The sequence below is a fragment of the Glycine max genome, chromosome 14 (assembly GCF_000004515.6).
Source record: "Glycine max cultivar Williams 82 chromosome 14, Glycine_max_v4.0, whole genome shotgun sequence".
NCBI lineage: Eukaryota > Viridiplantae > Streptophyta > Magnoliopsida > Fabales > Fabaceae > Glycine > Glycine max.
In genome coordinates, this window is record NC_038250.2 from 46,866,419 (window position 1) to 46,887,404 (window position 20,986).

The window sequence follows — 20,986 nt, forward strand, 5'->3', positions numbered from 1 at the left end:
ACCTATGCAGTAAAAAATATAATATGTATAATTATCATAAACATTGTTAATCATTTTCATTATTATAATTATAATTTTTAAAAAATCAGATTTCAATCAATTATTACATAATTTAAAATGAATTTTCTTTCAAAAAAAATTAAATGAATTTATTGATTAGAATTTTTGAGAATGTCATGTAAACATTTCTATTTAAAAATATTTTCATATGCATTATTATAGATTTTTATTATTATAATCATAATTTTTTTAAAAAATATTGCAATCAATTATTATAATTAAATTACAATTATTATATAATTTAAAATGAATTCTCTTTAAAAAAAATTAAATAAATTTATTACTTAGAGCTCTTAAGAATGTCATGTGTAAACATTCCTATTAAAAGCATTTTTATATGTATTATTATAAATAAATAGGACTGAATTAACTTAACTTAGATATCTAAGCACCAATTAATTCACTCATTTGATGATAAAACATAACTTAAGCCATGTTCCATAAAACTAGCTGAAAAGTTAACTGGTAGGATGAAGTTGAAAAATTAGTTTATTAAATTATAAATGTTTGATAAAATTAACTATTAAAGTAATGAAAAAGTGTAAAATAATGATATTTGTTTAAAAAGGATAAAAAGGAAATCAAATAAATATATCGGGGATGAAAATGGAAGAAAATATAAAAAGTTAGAAGTTAGATATTTTAAAAAACATTATTTCAAATAGCATTTAAAAAAATGTTAAAATCTATTAAAAAAAACTTATTTACCAAATAATCAAACAAATTTTTCAGCTAGTAAAATGATATAAAATCTAACTTAAATGTGTTATCCAACATAATTTTAATTTTTAAGATACTTATCACAAAAGGCAACAATACTTTTATGCATAATAATCTATGATTAGGCGACTGAAAAAAAAAAGATATTGATAGTATTTTTATATAAACTAAAACACAAATTCTTGTTTCTCCCCTATAAAGAAAAGTACTGTAAAATTGGTATAAATATAAAAAGTTTTGATGGTATTTCCGGAACATACATAAAAATTTAACAAGCATTCAAAGCTACTATATATAGCAATTTAATAAATACTATTTTTAGTCCCCTTCATGTGACTTCACTAATATGAACCCGAGGGTAAAAACAACCTTTTGATTAGCACAATATTCCACTTAATAAATTTTACTGAACCGCGTTAAAAGGTTGCATCATCATGATTCATGACCACGTTCATCCACCTTCACATGCACACAACAAAACCCCATTTCCAAATTTTCTTTAGATTTTTTGACAAATTAAACCTCATAGCCCCACTTCCCCACTCTTATTATATCTACATTTCAATACAGTTACTACTACTTTTGTTTCTCTGTTTGTGCCTTTCTGCTTTCACCTTTCTTCAGTTCTCTCTTACTAGTTTATTAGATTCTGCAATGGCCCTTCGTTGTTCTCAAAACTCTTGTGGTCTTTTGGCCTTATTTTTGTCTCTTCTTGTCCTAGTAGTTTCTCTTCAATGCCAAGTAGCTTCTTCTGCTGTGCTGTTAAGCATGAAACATAAGCACAACCATGTGAACAATCAGAGACCAATGGTCCAAAAAACCAACCAAAGCATTTGTTCATTGTTTGAGGGTGCTTGGGTCCGTGATGAAACTGAAGGATACCCTCTTTACCAATCTTCTAGCTGCCCTATCATAGACCCAGAATTCAATTGCCAAATGTACGGTCGACCCGATTCTGATTACCTCAAATACCGTTGGAAGCCCGTCGATTGTGAACTCCCAAGGTACAAACAACAACATTAGACACGACACCACATTAAGAAAATGTGTCCTAAAATAATGTGTTAGTATTAGTGTCGGTGTCGGTGTTTCTGAAGTTTTGGTTTTTAACTAAGTCGAATGGTATCGTGTGATCCATGTAACCAATCTCATTATGAGAGATTAGTCTTTATTGTTGTTGTAATGTTAGTGTGTATGTATGTATGCTAAGCATAATCCGAATGGTTTTGTGGCATTTATTAATATGTCATGGTAGGTTCAATGGGGTTGAGTTTCTGCTGAATATGAAAGGCAAAACCGTGATGTTTGTCGGTGACTCGTTGGGAAGGAACCAATGGCAGTCTTTGATTTGTATGCTATCAGCTGCAGCACCTCAGGCACAAACACATATGGTCAGGGGAGATCCTCTTTCAGTCTTCAGATTCTTGGTGAGTCCAATCAATTTTTTCTGAGCAGTAAATAAGTAATCATGACAATACTTGACATTTCCATTTCCAGTAAGATTTAGGTCCTATTTGGATACAAACACTTACTGAAGAAGAAATAAGGAGATAAAATGAATTAAGCTGAGTTAAAAAACAACTTATGAACTTCAATTGAAACTCTCTCATTCAACTTATTTATCCCTGAGTTAATTTTAACTTCCGAAAAAAGATTAATTTATTTTACCTTCTTATTTTTTTTTCTAAAAGTATTTATTGAGAAATTTATCCAAACATGACCCTGGAGTATAATGCCACTTACCTAATTCTTTTCTGGGTAAGATTCAGATTTTGGTAGGTCAATAAGAGGTAAGAACAACATATTTTTCCAGCACTAAATTCACTAAATTGTTTGTTTTTTTCCACTTTGTTAAGTTTCATTAAAAACCATGGTGGGTAGGGTCATATATTTTGTAATAGGACAAGAATCTGTTGAAAAGGTGATTGTAAGATAGTCTCAATTGGAACATGAGATGTAGCTGTCTATTTAAAAATCGGTGTGAGGGGACCCAAAGTGTTGTGAGGTATTTAATTTGTCAAGTTGATGCAAACTGCAGCCACATCATCTTCATGCTTTGCCCTCAGAAGTTAGAATAATACATAGACCATGCAGAGTAAAAAAGCATTTTAGAGAAGAGGTCTAAACTGGGTTTCATATGGTATGTGTGCAGGACTATGGTGTGAGCATTTCATTTTACAGAGCTCCTTATTTGGTGGATGTGGATGTGATCCAAGGGAAGAGAATTCTGAGGCTAGAAAAGGTAGATGAGAATGGTGACGCATGGAGGGGTGCTGATGTGCTGTCTTTCAACACAGGGCATTGGTGGAGTCATCAAGGATCTCTTCAAGGGTAGGCCCTTTCTGTATGTTTATTCAAGAAAATACTAATAAAAAGAATTCAAAACTGAAATTTTGGGTCTGTCATTGTTTTATTTATTTTGTTTTTTAAAGTACTTTCCATGCTTTGTGAGTATAAAAGTTATTCAATCACAAATCATTACATACGAAAACAAATTTATTGATTTTTACATTAATTATCTTAAAATCATATTAATAATAATTTCTGATTAATTGATTAATTGACCATGTAAAGTTTTTTACACATACAAAAAAATTAAGCTATTCAATTAATGGTTAACAGAAATGTTAGTAATGCAATCTTTCAGGTGGGATTATATAGAATTGGGAGGCAAATACTACCCAGATATGGATCGGTTAGCAGCTTTGGAAAGGGGTATGAAAACATGGGCTAATTGGGTGGACAATAATATTGATAAAAGCAAAATCAGGGTGTTCTTTCAGGCCATTTCTCCCACACACTACAAGTAGGGACTCTCCATCTTTGACTCTCCACTATCTTGAACTGTTTTCTTCTCTCTCTTGCATTATTGTGTAGAAACTATTTGATTTTTGAGCTTCATTGGATATTATTTTAATTGGGATAGGAACTATTAACACCAAAAAAATTGTTTACTAATAAGAAACAGAGTCAAAGACATTTTGGTTCTATTTAACTTAAAATTAACCAAAATGAAGCAAAATAACTAATAAAAGTAAACAAATGAAGATTGATAATTAGACCAGACACATGCAGCAAAATACCAATATTTCTCCCCTAGTCAAGCTTCATTTGCATTTTATCCAATGAATGAATATTTGCATTAACGGGTGAGAATGGGACCCTTCTTTTGGCAAGGCCTTGACAACTTGCACATAGATTATTGCAAGTAGTTTTTCGGTCGAAAAGGTTCTTGCAAGTTGAGTCTTCTATCTCGAGGTTGAAATTTATGGACTCACTGGTACTGTCTCTGTCACATGTTGAAATCTACCTTGCACGTTTTCTGAATATGGATCTAAAATCTATTTTTGATAAAAAAAAATTAACGATTTACAATTTATAACAATTGACTATATAGTAATTCATATCATTTTCATTTTCTTAGTCCCTTGATTTGCGCACAAGTAATTATATCATTCTGCACTTTGCCCTTCACAACTTTAAATTCCTCTATCACATATTTGGATATTAGTCTCTTTTTGTTATTAACACCTACAAAGTTGTTTTAGGCATAAGACTCCCAGCATTGCATCATGACTGGGTGCACCATTATATAAATAAATCGGAATTTCAATTACAAATTAAAGCTTAAAAGGAATTATATCAGCCGTGGTATCCGAACAAAAAGGCAAAAAGCAAAAGAAAGAAAGAAAGAGGAATAAGACAAGTGAAATAAAAAATTATGTCTGCGATAAAAAAAAACTATATAAGATATATAAAGAACTTTCTGTATAAACAACAGCATTTTAGCTAATGGGATCTAAAAGTGTTCAGTTAGATATTCTTCAAAAACAAAATCACGCTAAAGAAATTTCTAGTTAAGCTAAAACTTTTTTTATGTATTAACATGAAAATGTTTTCAGCCCAACAGAAAATCAAAATCAATATATGAACAGTATTATGACAGCAAACTTAATAGCAGTCTTATTAGTTTCGTTATTTCAATTATCAAAACAAGGCTATCAAAATTATGCAAAGGTACTTCTTTTGTGGCCTCAAAGTCATTTATGATCACATGAGTTTGCAATATAGGCTCTTTTATTGCCTTTCCCCCAACAACCCAGTCAGATCTTAAGAGGTGGTTTTTTCCTAGTGCAGCAAGATCACCGTGATGCATGTCATGGTAAAAAAAGTGTCGGTGAAATAAAATACACATGATACACCATCACATTAATAATATCCATACACGTGAAAATAGTACAACAAACTCTTGTATACTTTTTTCCCCCATTGGGGTATTTCTCTTTTATCTAGCTAGTGCATGTCACGAATGATCATGAGGTGTCTTTTGGTACCTCTAAAAATTATCTCTTGCACTTTCCCATAAGAAAAAAACTACTCTATCCCCTGAGTAGATATATCCGAAGCCAACAATTGCAAACAACATACATTTAAATCAGAAATGGGCCAAAATAAATGTGCTATATAATCCGATGGGGCAAGGCTGTGACATAGCACATGGAGATGTCCAGAGTCAGCAACAGTGAATGGATGAGTCTCTAATAATTTTTAGTATGAACCTAAAAAAAACAGCTTCTTAGTTCTGTGGCTGGCTTCACTTCCACAACACTTTCCAACTAACTTGAGTAGCATTAGCATTAACCCTTTTAGTCTTTGACATTAATAAGCATTGATTAGTAAAAGGTAATACAACAATGATTTGTGTTTTGAAGTTCATTATTTATTGAGCAGATTACACTTTATCACATGTTGCTTTTTTTGAAATTTACATGATACTTCTGCCTTTTTAACATTACACCAACCCCTTATGTGTTTCTTTGGTAATAAAGGATGCACTTATGTCAGTATAACATATTTTAAACAATTAAGGGAGGTTAGTGCATGGAAACAAAAGATAAGGATATCGAGTGAATTTCAAAGAAAATATACAGGGGGCGATATTGTAATTTGCTCTTAATTATTTTGTTTAAGCTTGTCTAAATGCTTTTATTACAAAGTTGAGCACAAATTAACTAGATGGCACTAATATGCAGCCCAAATGAATGGAATGTGGGTCAGACAACTGTGATGACAACAAAGAACTGCTATGGTGAAACTGCCCCAATCAGTGGCACAACATACCCTGGAGCATACCCTGAGCAGATGAGGGTTGTTGATATGGTCATAAGAGAAATGAAAAACCCTGCATATCTTTTGGACATCACAATGTTATCAGCATTGAGGAAGGATGGTCACCCTTCAATTTACAGTGGTGAATTGAGTCCTCAAAAGAGAGCTAACCCTAATCGAGCTGATTGCAGCCATTGGTGTCTTCCTGGATTGCCTGATACTTGGAATGAACTATTCTACACTGCTTTGTTCTACTAAATTATGTATTTACTAGCTAATTAACACTGTTCACTCACTGTATTTTTATTTTTATTTTTTGTTTTGTTTCTGCCACCAAATTATCTTTAGTAGGTGGTGCATTAATTGAGGGTTGCATAATTATTGCAACTCGTTGCAACTGTGAAGTTATGTATGCTAAGGAAATGAAAAAGTTTCTTTGTTGCTCTATTAATGTAAAGTGTGAATTACACTATTATAGTATAAATTCTATCAAAGGTATCAATTGAATTTGAAAGGTTTCACTTTTCAGTATGTAACAAAAGGGCGTTCTACAGGATGAATGACAGCTTATGTTGGACAATGGACAGAAATAGGGTAAAAGGGTTCACGTAGTAAACATTTGGCTGCTTATGACATATGCATAATTTGTAAAAATTTTACTTGTTCTTAATTTATTTGTAGATAAATATGAATCATGTCATAGATTGCTGCTAAAATTGATAGTGTGTCCTCACCTTTTAAAATAGATTTACCTTGCCTCAAGTAAGATTCCCTAAATGAAACGAGGAATTTCGGATACAAGCTATTAAAGCTAATGCATTGATATTGCCATATTCAAAATATGTCTCACCCAGAAAGTTATAACATGTTGGCTGTTGCTTCTGGTGGATGAAGTTACAGGAAGAAGCGAAACCAAACAAGTTGTAATGCAACATAATTTGACATTTATTTTTGTTTCATCATGCATATCCTTCTTGGGAGGAAAAAATATTACAAGATCGATATAGAATTTTGTGATCTGGTTAATTTTCACACATAATTCGTAACTCCATTTTTCAATTTATAAAAAATAGTTAATAACTTATCACATAAAAATCAGTCATAAACATATATATGATTTTAGACAATATGGTATTTTCTCCCTTTGAGAATTATTACATAATTCAAGATTACGTAGTTTCGACAAATTTCCACCGGTACATATTTTATAGATCTTAGAAATTTAAAAATAAAAATAAAAACATAAAATAACCACTCAAAAAATCAAACGGCATCTATTTCATGGGCACATTTCAATAGCAATGTAGCAGAATCTGAGTTGATTTTTCTTTCCGGTACGTAGCAGGATCAGTATATAGGTAATGGTTGTCTTAAGTGGACCAAGTAAATAAAACTTTTCTTAGTCCACCAAAAAAAAAGAAACTTTTTGCACCGAGTACAAGGATATATAAAAGGCAATTGCTTCATGCACTTTAAAAATAACTTTCTGGATTGGCCAATCCGAAAGGTAAAAAAAAAAAACAAATTCTAAATTGGTGCATAAAACAATTTTTGGAATGCAGGAAGCAACTGCCTGGCATAGAACTAGGCTGCTATTTATTTGGGCTCTTAATTGTGATCATAATGTCCAGCTATAGTTGGGCTTGGCTAGTGTCTGTGTCAAGACCCATTCTACTTAACACTATTTTTTTCTTCCAATTCCAATGTTATGCCTTGACTAACAATTCTCATTTCTCAGGTAGTGATGTTACTTCACGTGTAGGTCCGTTTTCAATTTATATGCATTTTTTATTATACTCCAGTATTTCACGGAGTAGTTTCTAAAATCTCATACATATCAAATAATTTGAGTTCATACTTTTTGTGTTACTGTGAATCGTTTTCTTTTCAGTATCCAGTATCTTGAGACTTCAAAGTCATTTTTACTTAACACGACGAATATGCTTCAGCTAATTAAAAGTGAAATAAAATACAGCCTAAAATAATGGACTTTGCATTCATTATGAACTGATAAAGGAAACACTTTTATTAAGACTTCAAATCACAGCATTCAAGATAATACAATACGCAACACTTTTTAGAAAGCCTTATAACTATAAACTATAAAAGCTTTGCCCAGATGAAATTACACTGCAGGCAAATTTTTCATTCACCTTTAGCTTAGTTATCTTCATTGTCGCCCAAATTATTCTTTGTCACATCTTTGTATTAGCCCTGGATGGCAACACCAAGGGGAGCAGCATCCATAGGTATTATCTTCTCAATTTCTACACCCTTGTTGTTCTGGTTTTCATAGGCTGAAATGTGCACTCCAAGTGCTGCTCTACCAGAGGGATCAAGGTTGTTAGACCAAGCAGCATCCCACTCAACAGCTTTGGCTGTGCTACATGCAACACTTGCTCCTCCAGGAACAGTGAGCCTAGCTGAGTTCTGCAGAACAAAATCAACAAACACACATTTGAATCAGCCCTTATTTAATTATGTTACAGATTCTACATTGGATAGTGATATGTTCAAAATAGTGTATATATGTTGGAGGCAATCCTCACCTATTAGCTTCTGGGATTCAGTTAGGCTTAAATCCAAATTTTAAGAAACTAAATTAAGAGTTGGTTGATTAACTTGCCTGAGGGAAGAACCTCTCAAAGATCATTCTGTAGTAATATGCTTCCTTGGTTTTTGGGGTGTTGTGGGGGTAAATGTTACCAGCATTAAGCATCATTTTTTCAGTCACCTATGGAAAAATTGACAAGAACCAATTATAAGCAAAATAAATTTCATGACAATAGCAAACCCCATCATTGAATTGTAGTAAAAAGGTTGGATTCAATACATGTTTTGCAGCATGGGCCTTAAGGCCATCAATCCAACTATAGCCAACTCCATCACTGAATTGTTCTTTCTGCCTGTATAAAATGTGCTGCATCAAAATAAATGTTTAGATGTTAGTTTTATTGGCCAACTAATTTGGCAAAGATCTATAGACATTGCAGCAAATTGCATAGTACCTTTGGCAGATAAGGATGCTCTTCATCATCAAAGGCTCTCCTCAGAATCCACTTCTCAATTCGTCCTTCATCTCTTTTTATCTGAACATTAAATTAGTAAACCAGCTAAATAAGTGTCTTAAAAATTTTAAAGTCATGAACCAGCCAAATCATATTCTTTACTCTTACCATCTTCCACTCAGGGTCAATACTCATTGCAGCATTGATAAACGCCTTGTCCAAAAATGGTACACGGGCTTCTAGACCCCAAGCAAATGTTGATTTATTGGCTCGCAAGCAATCATATTGGTGAAGTGCTTTGATCTGCATATAAAAAACATAACTATTATCCCTTGAACTTCAACCCCTTATATTGTTTATGTCAATACAACAACAAAAACAACAACAAAGCTTTATCCCACTAGGTATTGTTTATGTCAATGAACAATATAAATCTATGACCTTGCGGCATGTTTCTCTGTGGAACTCCTCCTTGTTGGGTGCCTTGTGGAAGTACAAATACCCTCCAAAGATCTCATCAGATCCTTCTCCTGAGATAACCCATTTGACACCAAGTGATTTAATCTTCCGAGACATGAGAAACATAGGTGTGCTTGCTCTAATTGTAGTCACATCATATGTTTCAATATGGTAGATAACATCTTCAATGGCATCTATTCCATCCTGCACACACCATATATCAATTATTTATTAATAAATTGAAGGACCCCAAATTGTGAGCTGAAAAGTACTTTTTCATGTATTTAGTTACCTGAACAGTGAAGGTAAACTCATGGTGGACAGTGCCTAGATAGTCAGCAACCTCTTTTGCAGCCTTCAAATCTGGTGAGCCCTACTCAATATGAGATGGCAAAAGATTAATACAATATTAAAGGATTTCATGAAAACAACTATTAAATTTGCAATGTCATTTGTAGTTTTGATTAGATTGCACACCTCAAGGCCTACACAGAATGAATGTAACTTTGATCCCCACTGCTCAGCAGCCTTTGTGTTGGCCAAGTAACGAGAAGTGATGGATGCAACCAAAGAAGAGTCCAAACCTCCAGAGAGTAGAACACCAAAAGGCACATCAGTCATCAACCTTTTTATGACTGCCTGTAATCACATTCATTTTTGTTAGCTTTATTCATGAAAAAGCTTTCAAACAGTAATTCTAGCATGACCATAGTGCCTATGGACCCAACCAAACAATTACTCAAGATGCGTTAAAATAATAAGGCAAATGTTAACCTAAGGATATTAGTTAAGAAATTAAAAAAAAAATATTATTATTAGAATGCATAAAATTACATTATCCATTACTTTTTTTTTACATTGTCTATAATCTTCATTATAAATACTTTATCATTTTAGTTTCTTAACTAATACCCTAAGAACATTGGTTACTAAGACCTAAATAATAGTACACACTATTTAATGAAGTTTGTTGAAGTTATTTAACATTTATCTTGAGCATTTGATTCATTGTATCTATAGATTATTTTGTTCATGCAAAAATTGTTGCACAAAAAAAAGGAACTTTAAGAGTTACATGAAGTTCCAATTCCGATTGTCCTTAGGCCTTGTTTGCATAAATTTCTCCATAAACACTTATAGGAGAAGAAAATAAAAATATAAAATAAAATAAGCATTTCCCATTAGTTGAAATTAACTTGTGCATAAACTAATTTGTGTTCTTCTATTTAATTTTTTCAAAAATTGACTTTAACTTATATATAAGCTAATAATAATTTTATAGTAGAAATTTATTAAATTTTACTTTCTAATTTTCCTTTCCTATTTTTTTGTTTATAGAGAAGTTTATTCAAACATGACCTTAGACTTTTGTGAATCAAACCTGCTCAAAGGCGTGTCTTAAAACAAGAGGATCATAAGGGGCAGATGGAATAGCCTCAGAGAACCAAGGAGGATTGTACCATCTGCGGAACCCTCTTTCTTTGCTAGAGTACAAGTGACCAGGTGGAAAACACTCAAAGTGTTCACAATCATCATTCAGGCCTTTCATTTCTGATGAAATCCAAACAGAGCCTGCAGAATACAGAGAGGGTACCAAACTTGTCACACTTTGTCCATTCAATTCAATCCAAAATTCAAGTACAAACTAAAAACCCATGAATTCAATTCAAAAGTTGAATATATTATGAATTATTACCATCTAACCCCCATCCAATGTACAAGGAAGTGACCCCAATAGCATCCCGAGCCACTATAAAACTGTTGTCACGGGTGTCCAGTAGAACAAATGAGAAGATACCATCCAGCATGTCCACAAAGTCTTCTCCATGTTCCTCGTACTATTGAAAACATTAACATCAAATATCAATAACAATGAGTTGATAAGAACTACATATTCAATCTTGATTGCTTCAATTTTTAGCTTAGACTAAGAAAAAATGACAGTCATGAAAGAAATGATCTTCAAAAACTTCTTTTGACTAATGGATAATCAAATATGTTTAAGTAAAACAATCTTAATGATTCATGCATGACTGTATGGTTAGTATTAAATTTTGACATCATAATTATATATTAGTATAATCAAGATTGAAAATTATTTAAATGTATTACTTAAGAAAATTACGTGACTTTTATATTTTAACGCTGATCATTCATTTGCCTGTCATTTTCATTAAAAAAAAAAAATAGTCGTATTGCTTAATACATGATGCACGCACCCATGACATGAACTATCTTCATTGTGATCATTAAAGTCGAAAATACTTTATACAAATAACTTAGTTAAAGTTAATTCATCTCAATTGAGAAGTTATTATACATAAATCTTAAATATTACTAACCAGGTGTGCAATAACATCACAATCACTTCCAGTTCGGAAGTTGTGATTAGGCAGCTGTTTCCTGAGCTCTTCATGGTTGTAAATCTCTCCATTTACCTGTTTTAAAGTTATATGACGATTTATCATCAATCATGATTTACATCCATTAAATTAGAACAATAAGATACAAAATTTAATAACTGAAATAAATAAATAACAACAAAACACTTTGCATCAACCCTCACAACAACACATCATGATGGTATAGAAGATTCGGGTTTGTCTCGTTAAAATTGCCAATATCATCATAATAACATATGAATGAAAGAGAAAAAAAAACTATCGTGTAGAACTATTATTGTTGTTTAGGCAATGGTCTACCGTAACAATGACGGATTTGTCCTCGTTAAAGAGAGGTTGATCCCCAGAAGCAGGATCAACTATGGCTAACCGTTGATGTGCCAAAAAGCAGTCACCATGTTGATGGAGCCCACTCCAGTCAGGGCCACGGTGCTTCAATCTGTGACGTCAACAACCACAAACAAATTTCAATAATATGCAAATTATGTAACATGCCATTAACCCTAACCATTTAATATCAGAAAATATTTATGTATCATTGTTTGATTTGAGAAGTTAATAAGCAGAATTTAACAAACTTAAGAATAAATAATACTCTCTCCCTTCCTTTTAAGGTGTGCTTCAAGGTTGTTATATAAAAATCTAAAAAGACAATAAATTTTATTGATTATAATAAAATATTCATAAAATTTTATTTTTTTATTTTTTTATTTTTTTTCACTCCACAATAAATATATATTTAAAATAATTAAATATTATAAAACAAATAAAAGTATAATTAATGTGATCTTAAACTTTACAAATGATAGATAAATATAATTTTTTTTTCAAAAATTCAACACTAAAAAAAACAGAAAAAGTACATGCATTCAACATAAAAAAAAATCATATTGTCAATAAACCTGATATCATAATTTAAGTACTAATAGTTATTATAAAAATTAATAAAAATATTAAAATAATCAAACAATTAAATAATAATGTAAAATTATTTTGTATCATTAATATATAACATTTTTTGTTGTTTAAAACTGAGGTTCAATCATAAATTGACATGTATAGCATGTTTGTTATATTTTATAATAATTACTTAAAAATTATATCAACAATAATTTAAAATTAGATGCTATGTTAAAAATTTATACTAATAATACATGCTTATTAAACTTGAAACTTAATTTAAATTTTATTCACAAATCATACAATTTTGAATAGATGTTTTGTTGTCATATATGTGTAAGCGTTAAAAACAAAATAAGAAAAATCATTTTCATTAAATAAAATCGAATAATTCTACGACCAAGTAATCCCTTTTAATTATTTGATTTTCAATCGTCATCCACTTTTGGAAGGTTCTCACTAAATATTACTACCAATAATTGAATTTCAACCAGGAGCTCACGATCGATCATCTCACTACTTTATCTTATTCATAAACAATCAGTGACTTCAGAGTATATTTTATTTCATAGTTGCGCACTTAACCTTATCAACGTCATGTATCCTAAATCTCACTGATGGACATAAGAGTCCCAGCATAAAAAGCAATTTTAATTTCAAACTCCACCATGATTAATCCATTCCTTTAAAGTTTTTGACGGACCAGGAACCAGTTGAAAGTTGAAACGAGGTCATGAATTTCGTCACCTAGGTCCCATATTTATTCTATATGTTGTCAAAATACTTATTCTTTTTAAAAAAAAAAACTATTTTACTAATTTTTATAAAAAAAATAAATAAATATAACTGATTATCTCTTCAAATTGAAATGTCACAAATCATACACTGACTCTATCACAAAACCCTGTCAAATAGACTGGTGCCTTGTTATCTAAATCAATCACTTCCAACAAAGGATTTGCTGGTGCTGGTACCATCAATTCTTCAGCATGAACTTGTAATCCAAAGCACCCAAATTAATGAAAACCAAACTATATGATATTAAAACGAGGTTGGTTTGTAGACTAACCGAAAGATAGCATTGTTTTTAACATTGAATGTGTAAAGAAATTATTAACTCATAACAAAAAGTAAATAGTTATATAATAAAAGTATTATTGGAAAAAACATAAGTATAAAATTGATTTAGAATATATAAGGGAAAATTCTTATTTCTTAAATTAGTTTTTGAGTTGAGTTAAACTTAAACTTGTATTTTAAGATGGTATCAGATTATATTTAAGATTCATCCAAAAGATCACACACCAAGCCTAAGAAAGGTTAGACGTGCGGAAATGTATTAAAAAAAACTCAAGTTTCACGTGAACTAAAAAATTCTCATCCCTTAAACTAACTTTTAAGATTAAGTTAACTTTAAACTCACCTTTTAAGATTATAAAATTCTAAAAAATATATATACTAATAAATAAGTATGATTTGAATCATTAAGGTTGGTCTAATATTAAGAAGTGTGAAAAGTATATATGTAGTTATGAGTTTTAATTTTAGTATTAGATGATATTATATGATAAATTTATTAATTTTTATGATAATAATCTTAAAAATCATCCATCAATTTAACAAGTAAAAACTTTTATATTATAGTGCATCGAAATTAGACTCAACTACGAACTCTAAACACAGAAGAATAAATTCATTGCCTGCGAGAGAGCTCAAGCACGCGGACCCTTTTGGCTCGAGAGTCATCAGAACAACCAAGAACAGCAAGAATACCACACATTGTGATAATATGTTAATGGAAGAAAAGCTTAAACAAGCTCAGAAGAAGAAGAAAAAGAAAAAGAAAGGGGAAGAGAGAACTAAAGAGAAAAGAAAAGAGAAAAGAGCAGCAGTAACAACACCACGTATGAATGGGTGAAGTTGAAGACCTTAAGCAATTTGGTATACACGACTCTTCCCAAAGACACGTATTTATATGCATAATAGCATGAATAAATATAAATAATAATATATGAATGATAAGACTCCACCAAGTAGCTCCATGAAACGCCGTCGTTTTCCCTTGATTCAGTGTACTGTTACCGTCCACTGGCTGGTACCGGACCTATAATCCCCTCCTCTCATGGTGCGCCACGTGGTGCAACCGTGATTCGTTGTTGTGATCGATTGTTTTTGCTTTTTATTTTATTTTTGTATGTAATATAGTTAATAGTTTTTGTTTGTTTTACCTTCTCACAAGTACAGATTGCTGCCGTTTTGGAAAATGCTTCGTCTCCAACAAATATCTTATGGATTTTGTAATTTGCGAGTTTAAATAATGAAAATAAATAGTTATAATTCGAAGTCATTTTATTAAATGATATTTTGAAATAAAATTATTTAAAAGAGTTTATTTTAAAATATTGTTTCATTAATTAATAATATAAAAATCATATATTGATCATACATGAAAATTAAACTTTGTTTAAAATTAAAAGTCTCTTCTTCTAATTACTCTACTGGGTTCTATATTTGGTGTCAATTTGTTTTAAAATTAAGTAAAACTGATTGTGATAGAAATGATTATAAAATGTTGAAGTTAATTAAGATGTGGATTTAAATTAATCTCGACTGTATATTTCATATTGAAATGTGTACACAAGACATGGATAAATAATTTCAAGTGTAAAACATATTAATTTGTTTTTATTGGAAACACACGTTATGAATGATGTAAAAATATTATAAAACTTTTGGTTTAATTTATAACTGTGCCAATTTCTGTTTTTGTGGTTGATAATTACATTTTTTAAAATATTTTTGTAAAATCAGATCCTCTAACTTATTTATTTAATTTAGATTATAAAAACTGTACATTAACTATCTTTAATATATAAAAACTGTTAAATAAATTGGGTTTGTAAAAACTCAAATTTAGTTTGTATTAATAGAAAAAATTCCACTATATAGGTACTAGTAAAGTAAGCAAAAGAAATCCTCTAAGATAATTTAATTTTCAAATTATATATTAGCATCAGTTAAATTTTTGTTTAAAAAATCTGTAAATAATTATATCAATATAATATTTTAAGGTTATCCCTGTTAATACCACTAACAGATTATAGTGGCTTCATGTACCAACAATATTTTATTGCCTAAGAAAATGACACGTACCAAAAGTTGACATATAAGAAAATAGAATTTTAACTTAGAGAACTAATTTAAAGTAAAATTGATTAAAAAAACCTTTAAAAAGAAAAAACATAAAAATATGAAAATATGTTTTATTCAGAAACTATGTCTATTTTTTTTATTTTTAATACTATTAAAATCAAGAAAGAGAGAGCTTTGTTAAATTTAGGCTTATCTCCTTTAAATAATTAAACTTAATTTTAAGTTTGAGTTTATTTGTTTAATTAAACAGATAAATTTGATCAAACATTTAACGAATCTAAGTTTAAATAATTAATGAATAATCGAGCTGATTTAATGGTGTCAAATGTCAATAATGGTATGATGATATTAAGTCAAAACAATTGAGGTAGTTGGTGGTGAAACAGTATAATTAAAGAAGTTATGTAGTGTGAGGGAAAGGTAATAGAAGAAAAAAAAAACTTTATATTATCCTAATTGTTTCTAGCTAACTCATCTCTCCTTCCTTTGGATAACTAAAGAAATGAATAGATATGATAAATAAATAGGATAAGCATATGATATCTTATTAGGTTACTAAATAATAAATTAAAAATATAATATAATTTTTGTTATCGACAAATATTAATTATTAATTATTAATTTTTTTATTAATAGAGGATTCATATATATAATTTTTCTATTTTTTTTCTTTCTTTATCATTAAATCAATTTTATATTTCCAAAAATTATAATATGATAGTTTATCATATCTTATATTCTTTATTTGACCACTAAACAATCTCACTACTAAAAGTTCTTGTGATTGTATAAGTATTGAGTGTTAATTAATTGTTTTTTTAGGTAATTGTTTGAGCTTTTACGAAAATTTGTTGATAATATGATATCAAAATTTTAATAATCTAATAATTTAGTTTGATCATTGCATAGCTAACTTCTAATTAAAGATAAATGATGAGATGTAAAAATTTACTTTCTAAAGTTATGTTTACAATTTTAGGAGATTTGTATTCGCATTCACATTCTCAACAAATCACTAAAAGTGCGTTTGAATAGAAAATTTTAATCGAGAAAAATAATTTATTAGAGAATTTAAATTTCTTTAATATAAAATTCATTATTTGAATGTTTTTTATAAAGAATTTAAATTTTTGAAATTTTAAAACAGAATTTTAAACAACTAAAAATGTGAAATTTTAATTTCCTTCTAAAAGGTGAGAAATTGAAATTCTCTTCTTGATATAATAACCTTTTAAAACATTTGTGTATTTTCTTTATAACCTTCATCCTCTCCATCCTCTCTTCCACTTGAAAATTTCTGAAATCTCGTTCTCGAATTCGCGACTCTTCCCTCACACCGATGATCCTCTACTTCAAGAAACAATGTCTGAGCTCGCGGAGCGTCGATCGAATGCGGGAGTAGGATGACCCATAGAACTGCACCCGTCAGTTAGAGGAGGAGTCGTTGCTGCCTATCACACGATGGAGATGCTCACCAGCACAGAGGGCCTGGGACATGCCTTGCGTCGTTGCCTGAATGTTGTGGTCGGATATGATGATGTACGCAGTCGTGTCCCCGTTCCCTTGCCACTTTCCATGTCACATCAATATTCTTTTCTTTGGAAACACACCAATCATATTTTCTCTTCTCTTTGCATTTATTTTCTTTTACCCTCACAATTTTAATTTTTTTTATCCAAACACAAAATTTTAAAAATAAAAAAATTTCAATTGAAGTATTTGAAATTGTTAGAATTTAAAATTTCTCAGAATTTAAAATTCCCTCATCCAAACACACTCTAAAGTTTTTGTCCTAGAACCTAACTTTTATTGTAGAAAAATTATTGTGAGTGTACTATTACTCCCTCTATTCCAAATTAAATAATATTTAAGATTTTTTCACACAAATTAACAAAAAGAAGTATTTCAAGACAATACTATCTTTTGTCTTATATACAAGAAACATAAGACAAATAGTCAAAACCAAACAAGGTGGTTAAATTAGTTATTTTTAATTAATACTACCATAAATTCAAATATTATTCCATAAAAATCTTTAGTTTAAATATTGCAAATGATGGTCACATTTAATGCCAATAATCATAAATGAATGAATGTCTTATAAATAAAGTTAACGATAAATTAATAATAAAAAATGAATTTAACCCCGAGTAAGTTTGAAAAATAGTCATTGTTTCTTATAATTAGGATCAAAGAAAAATACAATTTATTTCTTATAAATAACACCAAACTAGTTAGTAACATTTATAAGGAGACAATTTGATTAAAAAAAATTATTTTCTTTCTTAATTTCAATAAAAGTATTATTAAGTCTTTCAAAACAATAATATTTATTGGAGAGAAAAATTAGAATAAATATTTTAATGTCTCATTCAAAATTGAAAACATCAATTAATATGATTTTTTTCAATGTTAAAACATCAGTCAATTTGGAACAGAGGGAGTATTGATTATTTATCTAATTTTACTTAATAATCTAGCACAAGGTAAATAAACATGTACTTGTAGATTATTTACACTTAAATAAAATGAATGAGAAATTTCTAAAGTATGAACAAAAAGTTATTTATATACTTCAATTTATCATTTGCTTGGTTTTAGGAGGAATAAAAAAACGTATAAATAGAAAGAAGTTGATAAGAAAATAATTAAATTCCCCACATTATTTGGTATGAAAGAAAGAATAGACAAAGAAAGAACATATATTTTTTTTTGTGAAGACATTTAAGCCTCTAACTGAAAATTGAATGATTTTTAACTAGTAAAAATTATTAGTTAATGATTTTATACTGAATTTTAGTATAAATTTATTGTTAAAATAAAATTTTAAAGTATAGATTAGTTAAATTATATATAGTAAAATGCAGAAATTTATTATATATACTTTAAGACAATAATAAGATGCACAAAATAATGGTAAAAAGAAGAGCGAGGGTGGGTGGGGGGCAAACAACATTTTTTCCCCTCTCTTCTATTCTTTTTCTCCTCAGTGTAAAGAAAAACAGATTTGGCATGGATTGCGTGTAAATATGTCCTTTCTTTTGTACTTATATATTAAACAAAAAGAAATACGTTGGCAGTATTTTAAAAAAAAAGTTAGTGAAAATTTATGTTTTCTTCTTTAGCTATTTTTTTCTTTACAGTTTTTCATGTTTCAAACTAAGCGTTAATGATTTAAGCCCTAGAGAGGGTTAACTTGTAATATTATACTTAATCTAATAAAAAAATTAGAAGTGGATTGGACATCTATTTATACACAACTAAATTGAATTTAAAAATATATAATTTAATAAATAACAAACCGAACCTCAGTCTCTCGAATGATTAGCTTTCAGGCTTTCACAATATATTAAAATTAAACATTTTGACCGAGACACTATCGGTTTAATGCTTTCCTGACGTGGCTTTGATTAGTGACCTCAATGTCAACACAATTGCACATAATGAAATAATCAGCTTTTATATACTTCAAAGGGAGTATTTTTGTTAAACTAGAAAAAGAAGGGAGAGGAGCATTGACTGAAAGAAATGAAGAACATATAATTATATATGAATTATTAAGAAATATGTTACTTTTTTCTTTAAAATATAGGTATTCTTTAAAAAAAATATGTTTAAATTGGATATGATCACATAGATGATAATATTCTCTTTATTAGTTATGCTATTTTTTAAGTAGTCATATAATCATTAAACAATTTTAGGAGACGACACGTCCAAGTTAAAAGAATATGTTATTGTGAGAAATAACAACATTAAATAATTGATGTTAGATCAAATTAAATAGAAAGCTTAAATTAAAATAGTCAAGAATTTATAAAAAAAATTGAGGTGATCATCAAATCTTTATTAACTTTCTACTGGAAAAAAAAAGAGTTCAATAAAAGACTGCTAAAAAAAGTTCTGGGAAAATGGACTATATACACACTCATAGTGTAAAAAGAATTATACACATTAATTACAAATTATATTATGTATAATATAAATTTATTAACTTTATAAAAAAACTATTTTAAAAGTCTCATCAGTAGTATTTTTTTATTAATTAATGAAAATGTAAAAGTGTTTTATATATATTGTCATTAAATTCCTTTTTTTTTTTATTTACAAAAGTCATTAAACTCTACTAGAAACCATGTAAAATTACTAATCATTGACGTAAAGAAATGGAATAATGAAGAGTGCATGAGCGCTGTCTCTTTCCAAGACAAGAAAGGGTTCTAACAAATTTTCACCATTTTTCATTGTGATCTTTCAATTACAATTACAAAGTATCCCTTAACAATTCTTCCTTCCTCACGAAATAATTTTCATCTTTGGTTGTTTTAAATAAACAAATAAAAAATAATAAATAGATGAAGAAAAATAATAATTTTATAAAATTAATCTTATATTATTATTATTAATTTATTTATAAATTTATCATCCATCATTAATATTATAAAGATATAAGTAGAAAAGGATAATTAATATTATATTTAAAAATTAAAATGATAATTATTTTAGGATAATTTTTTCTTATATAATAATTATGATGAAATAGAGGAAGTCTTTTTTTTAATAATCACTTGAAGATTTCTTGACAAAAATCATGCAGCGGGCGCAACTCAATATTCGTGAGCGTTTTTACGTACTATAATTTTCATTTATTTTTTTTGTTTTCATTATTAGTAAGCACATACTCATTAATCAACAAAACACTAAGTTTTGCCCTCAAAAAACAAAAACACGAAGTGTTAGACTTATTAGAAGTTTTGCTTACATTAAAAGGCTAGGTACGATCTCAACCTGTAAGTTGGGTGATATTTTTGGTAAAAAAGAAAAAGGGAAAAATTATTAAAGATATGTTTGACCAACATTTTAGTATATTCTTAATATTTTTACTAGATAAAATATTTGTTTGATTATATTAATAATATTATATGAATAAACTTTTTATGTAATTTTTAGCATTTTAAATACTACTTAAAGTTGCATTTTAGTTTCTTATATTTTATTCATTTTGTCTTTAAAATATTTATTAATATAATTAATATATGTAAGTCATATAATAATAATAATAATAATAATAATAATAATAATAATAATAATAATTTGTCTGCAAATATATATCTATTTATAATTATTATATAAAATAAACTATCATAAATTATTTTAAATATAACTATATATATT

At 29.0% G+C, this 20,986-nt stretch overlaps 2 protein-coding genes across 2 annotated transcripts; one reads left to right on the forward strand and one right to left on the reverse strand.

Annotated features, from left to right (window-relative positions):
- Positions 1-1,174: 1,174 nt before the first annotated feature.
- Positions 1,175-6,369, forward strand: LOC100795193 (protein PMR5). Its single transcript, XM_003544841.5, has 5 exons — positions 1,175-1,784; positions 2,036-2,207; positions 2,933-3,111; positions 3,428-3,586; positions 5,814-6,369. The coding sequence occupies exons 1-5, from the start codon at positions 1,222-1,224 to the stop codon at positions 6,145-6,147; spliced, it is 1,407 nt and encodes a 468-aa protein (XP_003544889.4). The 5' UTR covers positions 1,175-1,221; the 3' UTR covers positions 6,148-6,369.
- Positions 6,370-7,859: 1,490 nt separating this feature from the next.
- Positions 7,860-14,631, reverse strand: AS2 (asparagine synthetase 2). Its single transcript, NM_001248792.2, has 13 exons — positions 14,359-14,631; positions 12,059-12,197; positions 11,699-11,794; positions 11,053-11,194; positions 10,738-10,928; positions 9,834-9,995; positions 9,649-9,729; positions 9,339-9,560; positions 9,066-9,200; positions 8,898-8,978; positions 8,723-8,809; positions 8,516-8,623; positions 7,860-8,319 (listed from the first exon to the last, which is right to left on the reverse strand). The coding sequence occupies exons 1-13, from the start codon at positions 14,436-14,438 to the stop codon at positions 8,098-8,100; spliced, it is 1,746 nt and encodes a 581-aa protein (NP_001235721.2). The 5' UTR covers positions 14,439-14,631; the 3' UTR covers positions 7,860-8,097.
- Positions 14,632-20,986: the final 6,355 nt, after the last annotated feature.